This window comes from Notechis scutatus, chromosome 5 (genome assembly GCF_049901735.1).
Source record: "Notechis scutatus isolate UNSWTSFEM ecotype Mainland chromosome 5, rNotScu1.2, whole genome shotgun sequence".
Classification (NCBI taxonomy): domain Eukaryota; kingdom Metazoa; phylum Chordata; class Lepidosauria; order Squamata; family Elapidae; genus Notechis; species Notechis scutatus.
In genome coordinates, this window is record NC_142013.1 from 116,224,501 (window position 1) to 116,245,678 (window position 21,178).

The following is a 21,178-nucleotide window of genomic DNA, read 5'->3' on the forward strand; positions in this document are numbered from 1 at the left end:
TCATCCCCTTCCATTCTGTAATCCCTCTGATTACTCAATGGAAATGTCAGATACATCTTTTGAAGAGTGGCAGTTCCCCACTCTACAGTTTCACAGATAAGGGTGCCGTGTGAAATTTTAAACGAAATACTCCAATTTACTTCTCAAAGCAGACAATTCCCCCACCCCCCGTTTTTACCCAAGGCGAAGGCCCTGTGTTGTTTCGCAGCTTTGAAGCCCCCTCGGCCTTTTCCCACAAATGTACCCCCAAGAAAGAAGAGCCTCCATGGTCCGGGGGGTCCCTTCCATGGGTGGGGCAACCTTGGAGCGCTGGCCAAAGCTACCAAGATTGGAGCTGGCTCTGGACCAGGTTTGGCAAGAACGGCAGTCAGGAGAAGGCCAGCGCACGTCCACAGCACTTGCCAAGAGTGCGGAAGGTAAACACAGCACACCCTGGAACCTGCACCTGGGAGAGGATCCCACGGGGGGGGACCATCCTGTCCTGGGCGCTGGGCAGCCTTGGTGAACGCGGAAGCTCCCCCAGGGGTTGGTGTGGGTTATGACAGCCCCACAATGTGTTCTCGACATAGGGAGGCTGGACACACACACAGACACACAGACTTAGGCAGAAGAAAAGGTCTTCTAGGTTGGGTAGCTCCACCGACTCCACTCGTGCAGAAGCAAGGCCTCTAAATGGGAGTGCGCACCCATTCTTCAGCCACCGAGGAGTAGCTGAATTGTTTGCTATTCACCCCAAATAAACAGCAACTGCACTAACCGATATGTTGCCTAACATATTAGGTAACAAACCTAAAATATTTTGTTTAGCTAGTCTGACCATTCAAAGATTGACACAGTATTTATTTTGTACTTCTCTGGATTCTGCCATTCCATGCTCCCTGTTCCCCTTTATAGCAAAATGTGCATTAAAAGTTGCATAATTACATCCGAACACATGAGGAAGTGATACGAACTGACTAACTTCCTTGCTGTTTAGTAATAGTTATTCAGTATTGTAACTGCAAGAGCTACAAAAAATATTCTTTCCATCTTTTAAATGAAATTCAAAGGGCTACATAATTTGACATCCATCTGGTACCATTTCATCCCTGAGGTTAAATGTAACTCCCACCCCTCACCTTAATGGGCCCCACCAGTGATCCAAATATTGCCAGCAAAATATGTAGTTCTCCCCTTAAATACGTGGGGGGTGGGGAAATAAAATTAACTATATTTAAATGTAAGTGTTCAAAAATTTAATTAAGGTCAAATTACATTTTAATCTATCCCTACTCAATCCTTCATCTTAATCGTACCCTTTCAGCGAGGGGGCCTTCCCAGACCACACTCAAAAATACAACAATCAGCTCAAAGCAATTGTGCATCTCTGGCCTGCACTAAGCAACGTTGGCTCAAAACACGTTAAGGAGGACATGTATGTAAACAGCACTAGGTATGTAAGGATCCCCTCAATGACTTAACAAGAGGGGTACTTCCTTGCATGTTTCCCATTACACATTACAGAACTATGAGCAATAATGAAAAGGGAAAATGAGAAATCTCTGTCCGTGAAGTTGCCGTGAACTACATTTGTTATCTAATTTGCCCCATAAATGGGCAATATTCCTTCAGATGACAAAGCATAAGGTATCTAAACAACATGATTGATCGATCGATTTTTGAACTAGACTCCGTGGAACCAAAGGCAAAAGATCTGGAGGCTGAGATGAGGAAGGTTGCAAGGGGAAGCCGAAGAGCCTCCTAAATTACCCGTATCCTTCGAGGGACATGTCAAACTCCACGAAGGAAGGGGCCAGGCAGGCACTGTGCAGATGCAGGCTGCGTGGGCTTATCAAGGAAACGAGGCTCATGGCCGTCTGGAGAGCCATTGCAGAAGACTCCGGGGGGTCAGAGCTCAAGCAAAGCGTGTCCCTTGGGCTCTCCTTCCATGCAGCTATTCCAGAACCTAATACAAGAAACATACCAAGTTAGTGACACTACGGCAGGTTCCAAACTGGGAACTTTGAGAGGCAAGGCAGAAAGAAGAGAAGTAACGAGAAAAACGTCAACCAGGCATCCCACAGTTGAGAGTTGAAAGCTTCATTCAGCACCCTCATAATTTCAAATGGTCCCTGAACGAACGGATGTTAAGTGAGGTCTGCCTGTATTGACTTTTTCAACTCAGGCAATAGAGAATATGTCCATCCCCTCTGCCCTCTGAGAATTCTTCATGTATTTGAACACTACTCCCACACGCCGCGGCCTCGATCATCTTTTTGTAGACTAAACAGACCTTTTAGCAGTTTCTCGCAGGGTTTGGGTTGCAGGGTCACCCTCTTCTGGGCTGCCCCCCTCTGGACTCGATCCAATTCCTCTCTGCCACACTTGTGCTTTTTAGGAGCGATGGGAAGGGGCATCATCCGTAGGCACAGGAATTGCCTGAAAGAGATCGAGCGAAGGACAAATGTCCCACGGCAAAGGAAAAGGAAGGCCTGGATGAGGCAGCTATGCAGGAGGTGCATGGCGGAGGTCAGGGGGGAGGTCCTAGAATTGCCCCAAAGTCTTCACTGCATGTTCTGAGGCTGCCGGAGGCACTGGCCAAGGTCTCTTGAGCACAGGAGCCTTGGAAGATGCTGCCACAAGTTTTAGCGGAGTTTCAGAGCCTTACCAGCTGCATCTCTGCAGCACGTTACCAACACTGTACTCCACAGTGAAGAAAAAGAAAATAAGAAATAGCAATTACTATACGAGATGCGTTGGACATGTTCGCTGCCTTGAGCCACTTGTGCAAACAATAAAGACAGGGTACAAACATATCAATGAATAGGTCAGCCCTGAAGACACCAGCCAGAGTTGCTGGGGAGACATTTGGGAACCCAAGTCCTGAAGCCCCAGACTGCCCAGCAGGTACTGGCTGTGATACCCTGACACATCACCTTAAGACCTCGGGCTGAATGGACTGGGAGGCGAGCTTCTCGAAGAGCCGGATCAGAGGCGGGTGGAGGGGGCTGCTGGCATCGTGCAGGACTTCCGGGCAGGAGCTGGTGAGGCTGCCCAGCAGGCCAGCTGCACAAGCCCCTTGGCGGTTTTTCTCCAAGCCCATCAAGGATTGAATGTGGTCAGCCACAGCGAATTGGATCTCCAGGGATAACTGAAACAAGCCAAGGCAGGGCAAGCAGGACAGGCATGAGTGGAGGGCAACTAGTAACCGGCAGCCATCATGGACACAGAGAAGCCCTGGATCACGGCAGAAATCAGAGTCCTCTGGCCCTCTGGACAAAAACTTAAGAAGAAATGATGCAGGAACCCAGAGTGGTCTGGCTACAAGGCACAGTGAATAAATAAGGTTACAAATAGCATATAAAATTTCCAAATGCTCATTCATTGCTCCATGTTAGATTTTATTGAAATTAGTTGCCTCTTCGTGTGTTATCTCCATTGTGCGCTAATTTTACTGGAGAATTTTAGAGTTACAAGCTGGGCTGGGAACCCAAGTCCTGAATATTTAATTTGTGGTTGATATTAGCACAATTAGAAATAGGGCATCTGAATTCACCTTTGTATATGATATTAATGTTTATAAAATACAACAGACAGGAAATAAATTCAATTTTTAAATGAAAAAGGCTAAGATAACAAATGTGATCCGATAAGTCAAACACAACAGCAGAATACGTTCAGAGGTGTTTATGTTCATTGTACCGTAGCATGCTGTCTCCAAAAGGATGCTAGGTAGGTTGAAAATCAAGATCAATTAATTAGGTAACAATTACGTTGCTGGATGCGGTGAGTTCTCCTTCCCCACTTTAGGCATGAAGAACCAGCCAGGCCGGTCACTGTTTGTCAGCCCACCTCACAGGGTTCTTGTAGGGAAAACAGGAGGAAGGAGGAGTATCGGGTACCTTCACCCCCAAGTTGTATATGAAAAAAGGCAGTATAAAAACTTAAAGCAAACAAATAAGCCAAGTTTGATTTAGGTTTCTAAATATGATAAAACCGGGTCCTATTTCCCGGGGAATGAAAGGGGAATAGAGGGTGATGGGTGACGTCTGTCATATTCTTCTGATATCCTTGACTCAACCTGGGTTGCTCAGAGCAGCGGACTCCAACCTGGGCCCCTTTAAGACTTGTGGACTTCAACTCCTGGAAAAAGCTAGCTGAGGAATTCTGGGAGTTGAAGTCCACAAGTCATGAAGGGGCCAAGGTGGTCCACCCACCCGTGACCCAGAGCATGTCTTCCGTTGTAGGAAGGTAGGGATTCTGGCAGCTAAGCGGAAAACTGGTAACTTGTGCCAATTAGAAAGAATTGCTAGTTTAAAACTTGGGAAAGTAGAGAATATGCAGAAACTAACTGAATACATGTTTTAAAGAAAAAAATGGAGATAGTTATGGCCATCTTCATACTAATTTAACTGGTGGGGGTGGGAATCAACTTGAATTTATTTAGTATATAAATAAAAATTGTGCCAAGAAGTATAGAACTATAATAAATGGGGTAGTTTGGGCAAATCTGTTTGCTAAAATTATAAACCTGAAAAATAAAACGATGGCATTATGGGATATCCGGCACACAGGCGATCAAGCCGAGATGAAGGTCGGCCACATTGTTCTCTGCTCAGCCTAAGACCAGCAGCGCAAGTGTCTGTCCATGTTTTAGCCCTGATCCTGCTTGAGAACCAAAGAAATGGGAGGGAGGGAGGGATACCTAAAGGTCTGCCGTGCCGGTTCCTCGGTCATCTGTGACGGGCTTTGGATGGATCATGGCCAGCACCAAGCCAGCTCAGACCCGCCTGAGTGGGAGGAGCGAACGTTGTCACAGGGACCGTTTCCATTCAGGGCCATTTCCTCCGGGTCCCTTCAGTCGGGGCTGCAAAGGGCTCTCATGAACTGGGGCCTCTAATTCACCAGCAGTTGAGAAAGTGCCGTCTAGATTTTCTAAGTAGACCGTAATGCCTTTTGTACCTTAAATATTGCTCTTCCTAATAATAATAATTTATTTCAGCAAAAAAGCAAGGTTAAGGGGAAGAATGACACCGCTCAGTAAATCCGCATTGCCCTCACAATTCAATAGAGAGCCATAATGGAGTACAAGGAATTGATTGTTCGCATTATGACAGCAGTCCTGCCAATATTGAGATTGCCTTGTTTTGAATAAAATGTGCCGTTTTCAGAGATGCTCGTTCCAGGAAAAAAGGGTTTTAGTGAAAAAAAATTAATGGTGACAGGAAAGTAGTCTCTGTTTCCCCAGCTGTTATGGATTGATTTCCCTGCACATCCCTCCCAGAGTCTGACAGGGGCACAGGAGATGCAATTACACTCAGCAAATAAGCCCACAACTTTGCGTCAGGATGAAGTCCGAGGGCAAACATGTCAGTCGGTCCATCCACCCCACGCCCGCCCTTCCTGTCTCCTCTCACCAGCAGACTCCATACTTGGGAGTGCCTTGCAGATTACACCTGGTATATAACTTGGGCTGCAGATGAGGATGCTAATATTCAACTCCGTATTACTTTGTTTTGTAGTTGGGTGGCTTTATTTGTTTAACTAAATAAATAAGTATTAAGTGAATGTGAATACAGATGAAAGAGGGGACTGTAAATAGGAGGGGTGCAGAATAGATTTCTTTTTTGCTTTCATTTTCTTTCATTACTTTTCTCTTTTGCATAATACTATTTATTTTGAAAGGAATAATGAGTATAATGCCAGGCTATGCTATATAATCTCGCCTGCGTGAAGTTGAATCTCCCTCATGGGCCTCCCTCCGTCGTCCCCTGTTGTCTTACCTCAGGGCAAGCTTCACTGTAGAGTTTGCCCATCAACGTCACCATGACACAGAGGGCTCCAGGACACACAATCACCGAGTCCTCCCCTCGTGGCCTTCAGAGAAAAGACAAGGGGAAAAACACCTGTGGCATTTCTGGACACGCAAGACAAAAGAGCAGAAACCAGGCCCGAGAGTGGGAACTTCTCTCTCATCCATTCCTGCATCAAAACAGGAAGGCAAATACTTCTGGGAGGGGAGGAAAATTTGCAACCTCCTTGGAGCCAAGGGTACCCCCCCCCCCCCAAAAAAAAAGAAGGCCCTCCCAGACACCCACAGGGAAGCTAAAGCTCCACAATGCATTTTCCCTCGGGAGAGACAGGGAAGGAACAAGTTTTGTGTTTCAGATCTTCCTTCCTGAAGCAGGGAAAAAACCCAAACAAACTAATTCTGTAGTATTCTGTAAGAATTGGCTTGCATTTCATTGGGTCTGAATAGAAAGGCTTATTTCCTCCAGGTTACCAAAGAAGGCATTCTGATCTGAGATCTCAGTTTTTCCAACATTTCGAGAAGTGTCTGCTTATTTGGAATTTCCACACAACAAAATTAATGAATGGAAATTTTAATTGCCTTTTCCCCCCATAATTTTGTGAATGAATTATGGCTCCCAAGGTGAAAGAAAAACAGCAAAGAGAGAAAGAACGTTCCTGTTTGGTGTCTCTCATTATGAGAAATTATTTTGAATCAAAATTGTTGGTCCTTATTTGACTTGTTATGGGCTGCTAAATATTGGCTATTTCGTCATTTAGAGCCAACTTTAAATATCTATAATTTTGTTAATGAACAGTCCATCTATGCAATCAAAGACTTCCCATATATCTAGACAACATATGCAGCTGAATCTAAAAAAGAAAAGAAAAAGGGGGGGGTTTCCTCAAGAAAAGATTACACACTCTGGAGACTTAAGCAATGTACAAGAAAGAAACTCCCATAATAATCCCATCTTAATTTTAATTAGTAGAAACTTGGACAGGCTTCCAGGAATGATGGGGGGGGGTTCTCCTTTCTGACCTCACCTACATCAGGGGGCTGAGAGGGGCTGAGAGTCCAGGGAATCTCCACCTGAGCAACTTTATGATGTGTAGATGTAACCCCGGCTGGGGAATTCTGGCAGGTGAAATCCATGCGTCTTGCCAAAGTGAGGGACACTAATTTAGATTGGTATGCATGTATAATTTCACTTATAATTAAGCATTATTGGAAAGCAGAAAGATCCAGAAGGCTGCGAAAAAAATGCCAGACAGTTTGATCGGAGCTTCATTTACACATGAATTGGAATGAACTTCCATGGGGTTCAGAATCTAAGTCCAGCTGCAAGCCACCCTTTTGTCCTATCCAGGGTGTTCTTCAAACCACTTTTCTCTAAAGGAGTGGGAAAATACTTTAGAAGAGGAGCTGCTGATGGCAAGTGATAGCAAAGAAATTTTGTCAATAACCTCCTTTGCACTTGAAATAATTGTGCCCCTTCCTTGTGACTAACACAGGTATACTTAGGTCTGCTATTAACATGAAATCATTTGAACTTGTCTTCTAGGTAAATCCACATTGTAATGATCTATAAATGTGTACACTCGTGAAAATATAGTCCCCAATATGTGTAAGAAATGGGATAATTAGGGGGATTTCCGGTTTGTCGGCTTTGCGAGCGGTAGGGATTCGCGAAGCTGCGCGATCCCTGCCGCGCTAGCCGTTTTTTGGGGCTCCGATCCGAAAGGGTGCGGAGCAAGGCTGCCCTGCAGGGCAGCTGAAGGTAGGGGGGATCCGGGAAAGGGTTTGGGGGTGCTGCAGACCCCCTCCCTAGCCAGCAGAACCTCCTTTTACCAAGACGGTGCAGCGGCGGTCCGTAATGGCCGCCACAAAGAAGCCGGCAGCTGGGCAAGTATGCGCTGGAGGAAGAGGAGAAAGTTTTTAAAAGTGAAAGTCTTCTTGGTCGACCCAGGACTCTAAGATATATTTAATTTAATTCCTGAAAATGATGGCTTTTTGGGTGATTCTTTCCACAAGAGAAAATAAGCGGCAATTCTGAGGTGCTGAAAGGAAAGTTTACTCTCCCCCCCCGACGGAATTAATAAATGGATATTGAGAAACCTGTTTTTTTCAGGTAAAACTAGCTTTTTGGGATAAGTCGGAAGGGAGAGGACAAAAAATATATTTATCTGGTTGGACTTTGTTGGAGGAGATGCCTTAAGGATTTGAAAACAGAAATAAAATCTTAATAAGGCTTCAGAACACAGATTTGAATTTTCTTTTTTTCTTTGTCTGATACTACCCCTGGAAGAGAAAGGGGGAATTTTGGCTTGGCTTGGATTGATTGAGGATTGTGGACTTTGGGATTGTCTTATTTTTCTTTTGGAATATTTTGGTTGGTGTGAGAAGAAAGAGGGAAAAAAGAAAAGAAAAGATCTACAATGGCTTTTTCCTTTGAGGAACTGAGGGATGAATATGAGCAAACAAAAGCAGCCTGTAAAGATGGTATGGAAAAGGCTTTTCTTTTTTTAGAAATGGCGTTGGTTAACTACGAACAGACAATACAGATGGAAGTAGAAGAACAACAAGAAGAAGATGAAGACGCCATCTTCAATGAATCCCAAAGTTCATTTAAGAAAGAAGGAAGGAAGAAAGCGAGGAAAATGAAGGACTTAAGATCTAAAAAAACATTTAAGAAAGAGAAAAATATGATGCAAAATAAATACAATGATAGCAAACAAGAGAAAAAGGGAATACAACAGAGAAGGGATGCCGGCAAGACAGCGGTTAGAAGAAGGAGGGGTAGGAAGATTTGGTGGGGGAAGAAAGAAAGGGGAAAGGCGGAGAAAAGCCACAAAGTTTTAAAATTAGATGGGAAAAGAGGAATCTTTTTTAGGGATAATGGGTAAAGCATAAATTTTCTTAAAAAAGATTCTGCAAGGTACACAAAATGGTATTGTAACATTTGTATTAGAAATAGAAAATTAGAATGGCTTAAGAGTTAATAAGAAATTAAAATGTTGAAATGTTTAATAATGATTGATTTTTAAAATGTAATAAAATATTGAAGGGAAAGGCAATGAGAATGCTATAAGATTTATTATTTAGATTTATTATTTAACTACGTATTTAGGAGGATACTATGTATTTAAACATTTTTGATTTTTACTCTGTTTTTATTGTTACTAAAAGTAAAAATTAGTAGATAGAATGTACCAAGCAGAATCAAATTGGGTATTAGGTGTTTATAAATGTTAATTTAATTAATTTAGGGAGAGGATAGAAAGGCATCATGCTCTGATTAGTGATTTCAGGAGAAATTCTTTTTTTTTTTTTTTTTTTCATTATAAGGAATGAGATAGAGGGATAATAAAGGATGGGCAAAAGATACAAATATAATGATTTAAATTAAGATGGATTGAATAAGATAGAATTATGAAGAGTGAAATGTGTGGAGAAGTTTATATAGAAGATACAGAATGGTAAATAAAATAGGTAATGATCTGTAAGATGAGCATGAATATAATTAAAGCCCATATAAAGAGAGATACCTGGGGCCAAGTTACTTTACTAAAAGATTTTTATATGTATGTTTGTGTCTGTTTATGTCTTTGAGAGTATTGGTGAAACCTTGTAGAAACATAGAAAGAGAGTGACGATAATCAAGTCAGAAAGAAATAGATGAAATAATATAGAAATGTATTGTATAAGATAAGGTTTTATCTGACTTGTTAAATCTATAATGGAAAAAGGTTCAAATGTGTAATGGTTGATGATGATTTGTTTGTTTTTGAAATTAATAAAACTTGCTTAAAAAAAAAAAAAAGAAATGGGATAATTAGAACATCCAAATTAGCACTTCTAACTTTCTATATCATAACCATCAACGAACGGCCTACCTGCTCTGGGGTTCCGGCAGCTGGACGGCAGCCACTTTGTTAGGCTTTCTATGGTCCCAAAGATTTCCTGGAGAATCTTCTTGTGGGTTTTCTGTCCCATCCCAAATGCCCAGTATGGGAGGATCTGTTTCTTCCAAGCAGCTCTTGAGGTCGAAGGGGTTCATCTTGGCCATGGAATCCAGGAAGCTGAATATCCTGATGCAGCTTTTTAGCCCAGGTGGGAAAAGCTCAGGGGAGCAAACAGCTGTATCTGAAAGCTCAACAAAGGATCGAGGTTTGTTGATCTGCCTAGGAATTTGTCCCCATCTTTGTGCTGAAAAGCAGCCAAGCATGCCAAGGTCCTCCGCCATCCTCTCAAAGAGGCCGTTCTTCTGGAAGAAGTCCTGGTTGGCAGGGTCCAAGTGCAGAGCGGCTGCCATTGTCTGGAGGATGCGTAGGATCAGCCCTAGTATGTGGCTGTGATCAAAGGAGGCCCAGGCGCCCAAAGGCGGATCCTGCAAGGCGCCTTCCATGTCGGCCAGAAGGGAAAACAGCCCGTTGAAGCCACCGCTGGTTCTGAAGGCGGAGCGACCCTTGGGGCTCACCAGGGTCTTCAGCAGAGACTAGCGTTGGAGACAAAGGGAAGAAGAACTCATCACCCACTGCGCCCACTAGAAAGTTTACGAAGAACAGCAGCCGGCTCCAGAAGGAAGCTGGTCTTGACCAAAGTCCTTCAAATGAAGAGTTTGCTAGGCTAACGATGAATCATTCCCAGGAGGGCTCAGCCAACCCTTCGGTGGAAAGTCGTTTTTTCAACAACACGGGTACCATCATGGTAGAAAAACAACACCTCCTGGTCTCGGTTAGGCACCTGAGGCAGCTTCTCCCTAAAGGCTCCCTCAAACAGGTTGACTCGGGTCAGCATAGGTGGCCCTGCAGCATCCACGCACAGTAAGTATTAATTTGCCTGGGATTCTATACATAATAACAAGCATTTTGAATTGTACCTGAAAACCTATCAGCAACCAATCCATAAGAAGCCCTAGGCCCAATCTTGGGCCTTAAAATGGGTTTTTTTATGATTGCAGTGGCTAGGACCAACCAAGGAGCTGACTGCTGCCTTTTGAGCTGACAATGGCTTATGGGCAGGCTTCAAAGGCAACTCCCTGTTGAGTGCTTTGAAGTAGTCTAATTGCATGAAGTTAATGGCTTGAGTCATTATAGCCAGGACTTTTGGTCCATACAATGTCAGACCACAAGCTACAGCTACCACATCATAAGACAAAACGAATTATCCTTTCATCAGAAGGCACCATGGCGGCGCAGTGGTTAGAGTGCAGTCCTGCAGGCTACTTCTGTTGCCTGCCGGCTGCCTGAAATTTGGCAGTTCAATCCTGACCGGCTCAAGGTTGACACAGCCTTCCATCCTTCTGAGGTGGGTAAAATGAGGACCCAGATTGTTGAGGGAGCAACATGCTGACTCTATAAACCGCGGTGTGAAGGCTGTAAAGGGAAGGCTGTAAAGCGGTGTATAAGTCAATGTGCTATTATTGCTATTGCTATCTGGTCATACCTTTTCAGAGTAACATGCTTTATCAGAAGGCATAGTCTCTTGTGAACTAAAGCTTCCTTCATCAGAAGGTATAGTCTTTTGTGAGCTTAGGAGGATGTGACCTATGTGTTTGCCTGTATAAGGGCTTTTAATTTTTTTAAGTTATGTGATTTCAAAATGCCATCCTCTACAAACTTCTCTCTGATCCCACCGATTCTGCCCCTTCTTCCCCCTCGCACGCACACACCTACCTACCTTCCTCATCCTCCGAAAGAGGGTAGGGGTGCCAGAGACACAAGGAGGAAACCGAGTTACTGCCATTCAGTTTGCATGCTAATGTATCACACCAGGCAGCAGCTCCTGAACAGGCCTAAACCTAATAAACTGGACCTTGATGTATCAGAATGGCTTTGACACAATCTGGAGAGGTCAGGCGTAACCCCATTTCTTGTGGCTCTAACTCGGTTACAATTTAATTGTCTATTCTTCTGGCTTTAATCTGTAACAGGCCTGCCTGGAGTGGAAATCCCTAACTAAGTTATAGCTAACAGAATTTATTTCTGCATGGCTCTCTTCGTTATTCCTCATAATTGCCCACCGCCTGCCGCTCTGGAACTCTATAGCACTTGCACTTGGGGTTTAACAGCTAAATATAAATTAGCAAATCAATCTGAATTTGAACATAATATAATCATGATCCCAAAGGCTACAGCTAGTAAATTCATTCTCTTATATTATGTATTAATATAGTTATAATTTGTCAGAATTAGGCATCAAGGCTGCATTAGTTTTTATATCAGTTCAGGCAAGCAGCAAACTTAGCCATAAGAAGAATTTTAGATTAGCCGTAGCTGTGGCAGCCGCCTTCTCTTCACTGGATGGAGAGTATCCATGGGTGGGGGTGGGGGAGTTACTTCCTCCCTCCCTCCCTCCCTCTCTAATGCAGGGGCTATGGCTTTAAATTTTTCCCCTGCAGCCTTCAAGGGAAAATGAAAAAGGAATAAAAAGAACCAGGAGCGTACAAGAAAAATGTTCATCAATGGGGTTCAAATTATTCTGAGCAAAGACTCTGGAGGTGGAATCCCTCCCAGAACTAATCATTCAGCAATAAGAGATTCTGTATAGAAACTGCCTCTTTTCACATTTCCTCAGGAAAGCAGACTTGCGTCCAAATTATTTTCCCTGTCAGTAGGTATCATGGACTAGAAGCAGCATCAGCCTCTATGTGGGTGAACTTACTTAAGGTAAATTACTTTCTGCTGGATGTTACATCCTGCTGGATGATTGGACTCCTGAAAAATTCCCCTCAACGGGTGCTATTTTCTTTATATAATTATATATATAATTAGGTTTATAGCAATACCAATGCATGTAGACTTCTCTACCGCCCCATATTGCTTTACAGCACACTCTGGAAAGTTTTGCATCTTGCACCCAACAATCTGGGTCCTCATTTTACTGTCTTAGGAAGGATGGAAGTCAACCTTGAGCCAGTCAGGATCAACTCCTGGCTGTGGGCAGAATTAGCCTGTAATACTGCATTTTAACCACTGCACCACCATGGCTCCTATCCCAAACATGAGAAGTTAAATCTAACTTCCTAACTGTTTACTATGTACTTGGTTACTTAATTCTGTTTTGCATTTTGCCTGACACACTCACCCTCTTCACAACCTAATCAAATTGTCATTATGAACAACCATCTCTACATAAAGCTTTTAGTGCAATATGGCAATAGAGTATTATATTAAAAATCTGAGATTCTACTAATCGGTTACTAACTGCTCTCTTTCTACAGCTTCTTCCTTAGATTTAAGAGTCTCCTGCCCAAGAACAGACACATGGTAGGTCACAGATCAAAGGGCCTCTTGACTAACTTCCTGTTCTTCACTGTGGCCTAATGGATCCTGTGGAAATTGGACAAGGAGGTCATGTCCCGGAGAGCAGCCTCCTCTTCTTCTCTACCACTTCATATTTTGAGGCCTCCTGATAACGGTAGACTGAAATAAAAATAGCCACACCAGCTAAATCTTCTCTCTCTCCTCCAATAATCATTCTCATCTTATTTTAAGCCTTCTTGGCCTTATAAAAGCTCCAGATTGGGATCCCTGAGGACTGTATCAAACCTTGGCTGTTCATGAGGCCACTGAAAAGGATAATCGCTCTTGAGGGTCTTCGCCTGTGATCCCTTTAATGGACCGTTGACCTCCTTTAGGTAGTTATTGACCACTGCAGCAGCAGGAAACTTTTTAGAGGCCAAGAAACGTATCCGATATTGGATCATATCTTCAGGGACAGCACTTGCCAGATGCACAGGTACACCTCATTCACCGAGAAATCTCTTTGTGCAAACCCCTGATCCCTGCAGGATCTACTAGAGATTTTAGAATGGGTACCCACCCACCCTCTTTGGGAAGATTTTCAAGGAAGGCAGACACATCACTTCACAAGACAACCCACTCTCAGGCAGGACTTACGACCAGGTAATTCTTCCTAATGGCCAATTGTATTTTCAGTCTTCAGTTAGAGTCAGTTTTAGGGTTTTCTATAGACTCTATAGAGTCAGTTTTCTATATTTCCATAGTTTAGAACTTCCCTCTGATTCATGGCCACGTGGAGGAACAAAGCCCAACCATTGATTCCCCCCCCCCCCCCAAATAAGATAGATCTTGGCATTTACTATTCCTTACTTTAAGTAGATCCAGCTTGAAGTGTAGTTCACCCTGAGTAGAGGAGCAGAGAGCCCCAACAATGGAGCTCATGTACTCCTCAGGGTTGACGATGGACAACTGCTCCAGGATCTTCACGGCGTCTCTTCGGTACAGCTCGCTATCCACATAAATCTTGATGTAGGGCACCATGCCGTAGTCCCTGAGAATCACTGAGAAATCGCACATATAACTTGCTATTAAGCCATGTTCTAAGCAGAATGTGAAGGATGGTCACTTGATGACAATAATTTCAAAGATTATTTTATAATATATGACCAGATTCATAGATCAGTTACAAGAATAATTAAATTTCATTGAGGGATACAATGAATGCAGCATTGTACGAAAGGCTTAAGGCTTACGTGAAATCTTAAGATATTTATTCCCCCACTCCTGAAAAATTGGTGTTGTTAATATATGCCAAAGTTGTGGTGCTACCTCCTTCTCAACCTTTTGCTCTAAGTATTTCCTCCTTGGAGTAAGCCACCGTGGCTGATGCTGCTGTGGCCACCCTGTTAATACTTCCAGAGTATTTAGCTCTGGGGTCCTAAGGATCCCACAGTTCTTTGTAGACCACCTCTGCTCTTCCTGTCTCACTGTATGAATTCTTTCCACTGAAAGATGGGAAAGCATCTCTGGATGGCCTGCCATGGCCATTCTAATGTCCATGAAAATGTTTTCAATTCTGCCCCTCTTTCAAGGTGGTTTTTTGTTTTTTTTTTCTGATTAAGAAAACTTAGGAAAATGTTGAAAAATGAAGGGAAAGACACAAATGGAGACCAAAATAGCATTGTGTTATCTGGGCCTTCTTTAAGATTTCATGAAAAGGAAAAAGGAATTGCTTTTCCTCTGTTGAATTAGCCTAACCCAACATTAGCATGCTTTATGGTGCACAAATTAATCTGTAATCGCCTTACAGTTTCTCTAAAATTGTAAGATTTTTCTGAATCCACAGCCAGGTCCCTAAGTCCCTACGCTTGCTGGGAAATTGTCTTTAGAAAGCAAGGAGGGAAAAGGTTGCCTCTCTTCCTTTCCGGCGGCCTGTCCTTGTTTTCATGGGGAGGTTCCTGAATCGTGAATCTTCCACAGACCAGAGCAGTGCAAAGACTGGAAAAGCAAATATCCACCAGGGGACAGGACTATCCGCTCGCTTCAGGCTCAGCAGGAGGACGTTTCCCATGAACTAGTATTCTGCCACCCTCACCTTGTGGCCAGTGAAGCTTTACCTGTGTTCCTGACAGATCCCACCACCAGAGTGGCTGCCATCTTCAGAATCCATTTGAGGAGGAGACCCTCAGGTTCCAACACCCCAGGACCTGATTGAGTGCTTCCTGCATGACAAGAAACCAGGCCCATTTCCTCATGACCAGCGTTGGGTGGGGGCGGCTGCCCTTCCCACAACCAGGAAAATAAATCCTCAGAATGACAGAGCTCCCTTGGACCTGCTGCCTCAGGAGGAGGTGAGGAGAGGCAGCAGATTTGGAAAAGAAGAAACGCCAGGGTTTGGTTAAGGAAATTGGGGGGAGGGAAGCTAAAATGGGACCTAAAAAGAGGGGGAGGGTTGTGGGAAAGTAACAAAAGTACAAGGATGGTGGGGAGGGGAAGGATCCAATGAAGGTCTGAGCAGGTAACATCTCAGATTAGCCCCTGACAGGCAGCTGCTTTTATACCGTGAATGGTGGAGGGAAAGGAGAAGGAAGCGAGAGTTTCTCTGTGCAAATGTTCCATTCCCCTAAAAAGCGAGCAGGGTGTCCAACCTCTGCTGGCACTAAAAGAAGGTCCAGCGGGAGGAAGCAGCACGTCCCACGGGGCAGATTGTCTAGGTGTGGGGTCAAAGCGGGGCTCTTACAGACCAGAGGCAACCAGAGAAAGAGGTGGAGCTGCGGGCAATCCATTCCCAGCAGGAAGAGTTTGGAAAAGATTTAGAAAAGCCTGCATTTATGGAATATGCACGATACCTTTCTTTATCAGCCTTTTGGCTTCTTTACGCAACTGAACAAGCAGCATTCCTAAAAGTCCAGAGTCCCTGAAGACATCCGTCAAGAGGGGGTCTCTCTGGGCGATGCTGTGGAGGCAGCCCAAGGCAAGCGAGGCGCAGGAGGGCTCGGCGTTCTCATGGATCAGGCCCTGGACCTTCTTCAGGATCTCGTGGGGGATGTAAGACAGGTCCTCCACCACGGACTCCACCAGCTGGAAGAACTGAGCCTGGACCTGGAAGGGCTTCAGAGGGATGATCCCCACAAACTGGCAGATGGGCTGCAGAGACCCCTCAAGCAGGAAGAAGTTCATGGGGTCCCACGTCCAGATGGATTTCAGGACAAGCAAAATGTACTGGCAGAGATTTGGGTTGTTGGATCTCTGAAAAAGCAGTTCTAGTACTTGGAAAGCTTTCAGGTTCCTTATTCTTTTTCCTGTGGAAACAATGCTCCTGTCAACAATTTCTGTGACAATTTTAAAATTATCGTCGCTCCCTTCCTTGTGCTAAATCTAGGAAAATGTATTATATTGCAGCCGTTTGTCTTCGTCTGGGTCTCTAGAGCGGAAAGCAAGGAAAGCAAGCCTGTCTTCCATGAGGTCCTCCTGGTGGCCCTTGCTAATCTTCCCCAGGTGAAGCCTGCATGTCCTTTTCAAGGGGCCCTCATAGAGCGTCTCTTGGTCAGGACCCTTTTCCGGACCCTTTTCCACCCGCCCACATTCTCTTTAAGCACAGCATGAAGGAAAGTCCCTTTGCACTTTACTTTCAGCAGGGGCCCTTCAGACTTATAGACCGCTTCACGGTGCTTCACAGCCCTCTCTAAACTGTTTACAGAGTCAGCCTGTTGCCCCCACCCCCACCCCAACCATCTTCATTTGACCCACCTCGGAAGGATGGAAGTCTGGGTTAACCTTGAGCCGGCCAGGATCAAACTGCTGGCAGTGGGCAGAGTTAGCCTGTAATACTGCATTCTCACCATGGCACCACCACAGCTCTTACATGTTCAATAAATACAACCTATTCTATAAGCTGTTATTTAATTGTACGATAATCTTTTTTTTAAAGAACAATTTAATTGAATTTGGGAATCTTTATTTAGAAGTATATTTTTACCTGGTGCTACTGGTGACAGAGATAAAGGACACTTATTGTTTTATCTAATTTATGTCCCATTTTTACTTTTATAAACACTCAAGGCAGAGTAATCATCTGTATTGCCATTTTTTGTAATAAAATAATCTCTGCTCAAGTCTATTCTAAAGAATTCAGCTTTTAATTTCCATTTTATAAGGAACAATGAAACCAGAAAATGTAAATGCAATGTAAAAATGTAATTCTCTTGAAACAAAATTATGTTGCATTTCTTGAATAGTCATGTTTGTGGTCAGTAAGCCAACAATACATGGCATTTTGCATTATTGGCAGTTTCTCCCCCACCCCTTTCCATTTATTAGACTATATTAAAATATTCTATATGACATATTTTATTATATTTGCATGCCATTGATTTAAATGTCCTAACTCACTCCTATCTGAGTTACTTACCAGAAGAAAGGGGCAGTTTCTCATTAAACTGTGGCAGTTGTGGATATACTATATTGCCTGAAACAGTCAGCTCAGTTTCCCCACAAAGTGTCAATTGTGTCAGTAAGTCCAATGTTTCTTTTATGCTGGCATTTTCTTTTTTGTCCAGTGGCCCTTCAAATCTGGAAACACAACTGGAATACTTAATAGGCGGAAGAACCAGTTTGCACGCAAGCATGGAATATAGAAGCCATACACAATGACCGAACTGGTAAGGGCGTCAGAGGCCTCTCTAGTCCCAGCCCTGCTCAAGGCAGGAGACCCTATACTGCTATCCCAGTGAAAAGGCTGCCGCCTATTTCTGAAAACCGCCCGTGATGGAGCACCCACAATCCTGGGAAGTAAACTATTCCATTGACTCTCACGGTCAGGACATATCTCCTTCGTTCTAGGTTGGATCTCTCTCTTTTGCAAGCATTCCCCCCTTTCCTTCTTCCCCTGTCCCTCAAGAGTTTTGGAGAATAAGTCCATCCCCTCTTCTCTGTGGCCGCCTCTCAATACGGGAAGACAGTTACGTGTTGTCCCCCACAATCCTCCTCTTTGATAGGCTAGACATACCTCCCTTAACCTCCCTTCAGCCCCCTCATTTTATCGTTGTTGCTGTTCTCTGCACTCTTTTTCTAGGATTTAACCTCTTAGTTGTATCATGGTGACCAGAACTGGACACTGTGTTCAAGTGTGACCTCACTAGTGCAGTATAAGGTGATATTATCACTTCTCACACTCTGTGAAGCCCTAGAACAGTGGTGGCTAACCTTTTTTGGGCTCCTGTGGCAAAAACTGTGCACACGCTTGCACTCTTGCGCTCATGTACCAGCACTTAGAAGGCAATGTGTGCCCCCCTGTCCCCTACGCATGCATGTGCAATCCCCATTCACCCCTACCCACCCACCCCACCCCCTCATACCTGATTTTTGCACCTCATACCTGATTTTTGGCTGGTTTGAGGCCTTTTTTGGCCTCCCAGAGGCTTGAGGAAGGCTTCTGCAGGCTTTGCAGGCCAAAAACTAGCCCTGTTTCGTCACTTCTGGTATTTTCAGAAAAACAGGAAGTGACAAAACAGGGCTAGTTTTCGGCCTGCAAAGCCTGCAGAAGCCTTCCTCAAGCCTCTGGGAGGCCGAAAAAGGCCTCAAACCCACCGAAAATCAGTTGTGAGGTGTGCGCATGCACAGTGAGGTAAGTTTGCCCGCTGCTCGCATGCCAGCACAAATGGCTTATGTGCCATAGGTTCGCTATCATGGCCCTAGAAGAATACCTCTTTGTCCTTAAAGTTTGGTTGATCAGGAGGCTGCTGGTTTTGGGGAAAGGGTTGGTGTCTTCCTGAAGTGAGTTTTGGAAGGGGCGAAGGGTTAGGTTTCCCTCTCAAAGAGATTCTGCTCAGATTCTCTGATTTCCCGGTGCCCCTGATGGAGAAGGAGTCCTAGTGTCGCATTAGGACAGTTTATTTGGGCGGGGGGAAGCCCCATGGTATGCACTGTTCAGCTTTAGCCAGGATGAGCCTACAGTTGTTGATCTACTGATATTATGAACCATTGTGTTCTTTTGGTCTGTCCTGAACACGTGACAAACGTGCCTAGAAAAAGGCACAAGCTTTGATTTATGTTTGCAAGAAGTGTGGGATAAAGATATTAAAGTCTATCCTTGAAGAACAATTGTCCAGAGTTTAAAGGGAAAGTCCATAGAAGAAAACTGAATAATCTGCATTTAAGATGCACCATGTTATTGCAGTCTTTGTCCAGAATGGTTTAACCAACAATCTGAATTCCATCGCTGGAAAGAAATGTGCATTTACAAGGATACATGAATGTTAAAAGATACTTGAAAGTATTTCCCCCCCAAATAAAACAGTGAGGCAAAAATCTCTTAGCGGCACATCTTGGCAGCTACTATACTATCAATTGACTTGCCTTAAAAAAAATTTCAACAGCAGCTGGTGGCCCCCATTGTTCTCAAACTCCAAAAGCAAGGCTGGGGAAATCAGATAGGAATTCCTCACAAAATGCAGGATAATATTGATGGATTCACATACTTCCCAAGTAGGCAAGGAATCATCAAGCTCTGACAAATTGTGGATAGACATTTTGATGGAATCTGTAGATAGAAAAGTATTGCATGTAATAAGTAATGGCCACATGTAAGATTATAGTCATCCTCACTCTGTTTTATAGAAATTTCTACTTATTCTTCCGGCACCATAAGGTGAATTTACATTAAGCTTCAGAGATACCAAAATATAACCTACAACCTCTGAACTGGAAAAAGATAATGTTTAAATCAAGAAAGGATAAGTGTAAGAATATAATTAGAGCCTTACTGGATCCAGTCAAAGGGTCAGCACCCTGCTGGATTGCTCAGATTGGATTAATCTAATCCGAACTCTATGAAAAGTTGGGAAGCAGCCCAAAGCTAAAAGAGAAATAACGCCAACTGTCAACCGTTCAACGCCTGGGGTGGCAGCCAGCTTAAGAAACTTTTCCCATCACACAGCATGAAAGACCAGCAAGAGAGATGGTGAACCTGCAGTTGTGGCTTGCAAGCTTGTAATGGTACTTGAAGAAAATGACCACCAAATATGGCCATGTTTCAGCTGATGAAAAAAAATGTAAAAGTATTTTTCAGGGGTGGGATTCTACCGGTTCGGGCCGGTTCGGTAGAACCAGTTGTTCAGAGTTTGTTCAGAGAACCGGTAAATTGCACCCCTGGCTGGCCCCGGCCCTTCCTGCCCGCCCACTCACCCTGCCCCACCCAGTTATTCCTCATCTCGCCTGCCATTGCTAACCTGCCTTCGCCTGCCATTGCTGCCTGCTTCCCACCATGGCCCTGATCTCCTTGGGTGAATGAGCCTACAAGCATGGCCCGGTCGAGTCGACTCCTGGGCCAGTCTAGGCCGCTGCGATGTCCCTCCTGCCCGTCCCTGGGCATGACTGGCTTGCTTCGCCATGTCCTAGCTAGCTAGCTGCCTCCCCACTGCAAGGCCAGAAGGGAATGTTCTCTTTCTCCCCCAGCCACAAAGAAGCCGCAGGGCCATGGCAGTGTTGGCTGGGAGACAAGGGAACGTTCTCTCTCTGTGTGTGTGTGTGTGTGTGTGTGTGTGTGTGTGTCCCTCAAAGCCATGGCTGGGCCAAGCCACCAAGCCATCATTACAAGATGAGAGAAAAAGGATAGGAGATAAACCATCTTTTTACCTACAAGACAGATATGCAAAGGATTGGTCATTAAAGAAGAACTTCATCTCAAATGTGAGTTATGAGGATACCTGATGAACCAATAAAAGTACTTTGTTATGGATGTTTTGTGGAGTTTATCTATTTGCATCTGTACAGGATACAGAATAGTAAAAAGATGGTTATTTGAAGTCCTGAAGCCTATCAGTATAAAGACAGTTAATTTGGATTTCTATTAAAGCAAAGTAATGTTGAAGGCAGGAGTGAATGTGGAATGCTAAGCTCTGTGCCTCAGTTTGAATTGCAGGGAGTGGCAAGAATCCTCCCCTTCCCCTTTTATGGAAGAGACTTTTCAAATATCCTATGCTTTGGCTTTCAAAGGCAATCAAATTTGCCTCCTTCGATCCTTTTTTTTTTCCTCTTCCTTTACTGAGGCAGGATTCCTTTGTCTTCGTATCAAGCCAGGAAGGGACAAATTCCCCCTCCTTTTCTCTTCAGCGAAAGAAGTCCTCTCGTGACTGGCATCTGTGGTGGGGTGGGGGGTGCA

The 21,178-nt window shown here is 44.2% G+C and overlaps 1 protein-coding gene across 1 annotated transcript in view; it reads right to left on the reverse strand.

Moving 5' to 3' along the window:
- WDFY4 (WDFY family member 4) overlaps positions 1 to 21,178 on the reverse strand; it is a 98,533-nt gene that overhangs the window by 67,735 nt on the left and 9,620 nt on the right. The window contains exons 7-16 of the mRNA XM_087967700.1: positions 19,375 to 19,558; positions 17,429 to 17,589; positions 15,867 to 16,319; positions 15,135 to 15,239; positions 13,888 to 14,078; positions 9,667 to 10,268; positions 5,763 to 5,856; positions 2,916 to 3,130; positions 2,273 to 2,418; positions 1,750 to 1,945 (exon numbers count right to left, since the gene is read on the reverse strand). Coding sequence (XP_087823826.1) covers positions 1,750 to 1,945; positions 2,273 to 2,418; positions 2,916 to 3,130; positions 5,763 to 5,856; positions 9,667 to 10,268; positions 13,888 to 14,078; positions 15,135 to 15,239; positions 15,867 to 16,319; positions 17,429 to 17,589; positions 19,375 to 19,558 — 2,347 coding nt within the window. The remainder of the gene's footprint in view (positions 1 to 1,749; positions 1,946 to 2,272; positions 2,419 to 2,915; positions 3,131 to 5,762; positions 5,857 to 9,666; positions 10,269 to 13,887; positions 14,079 to 15,134; positions 15,240 to 15,866; positions 16,320 to 17,428; positions 17,590 to 19,374; positions 19,559 to 21,178) is intronic.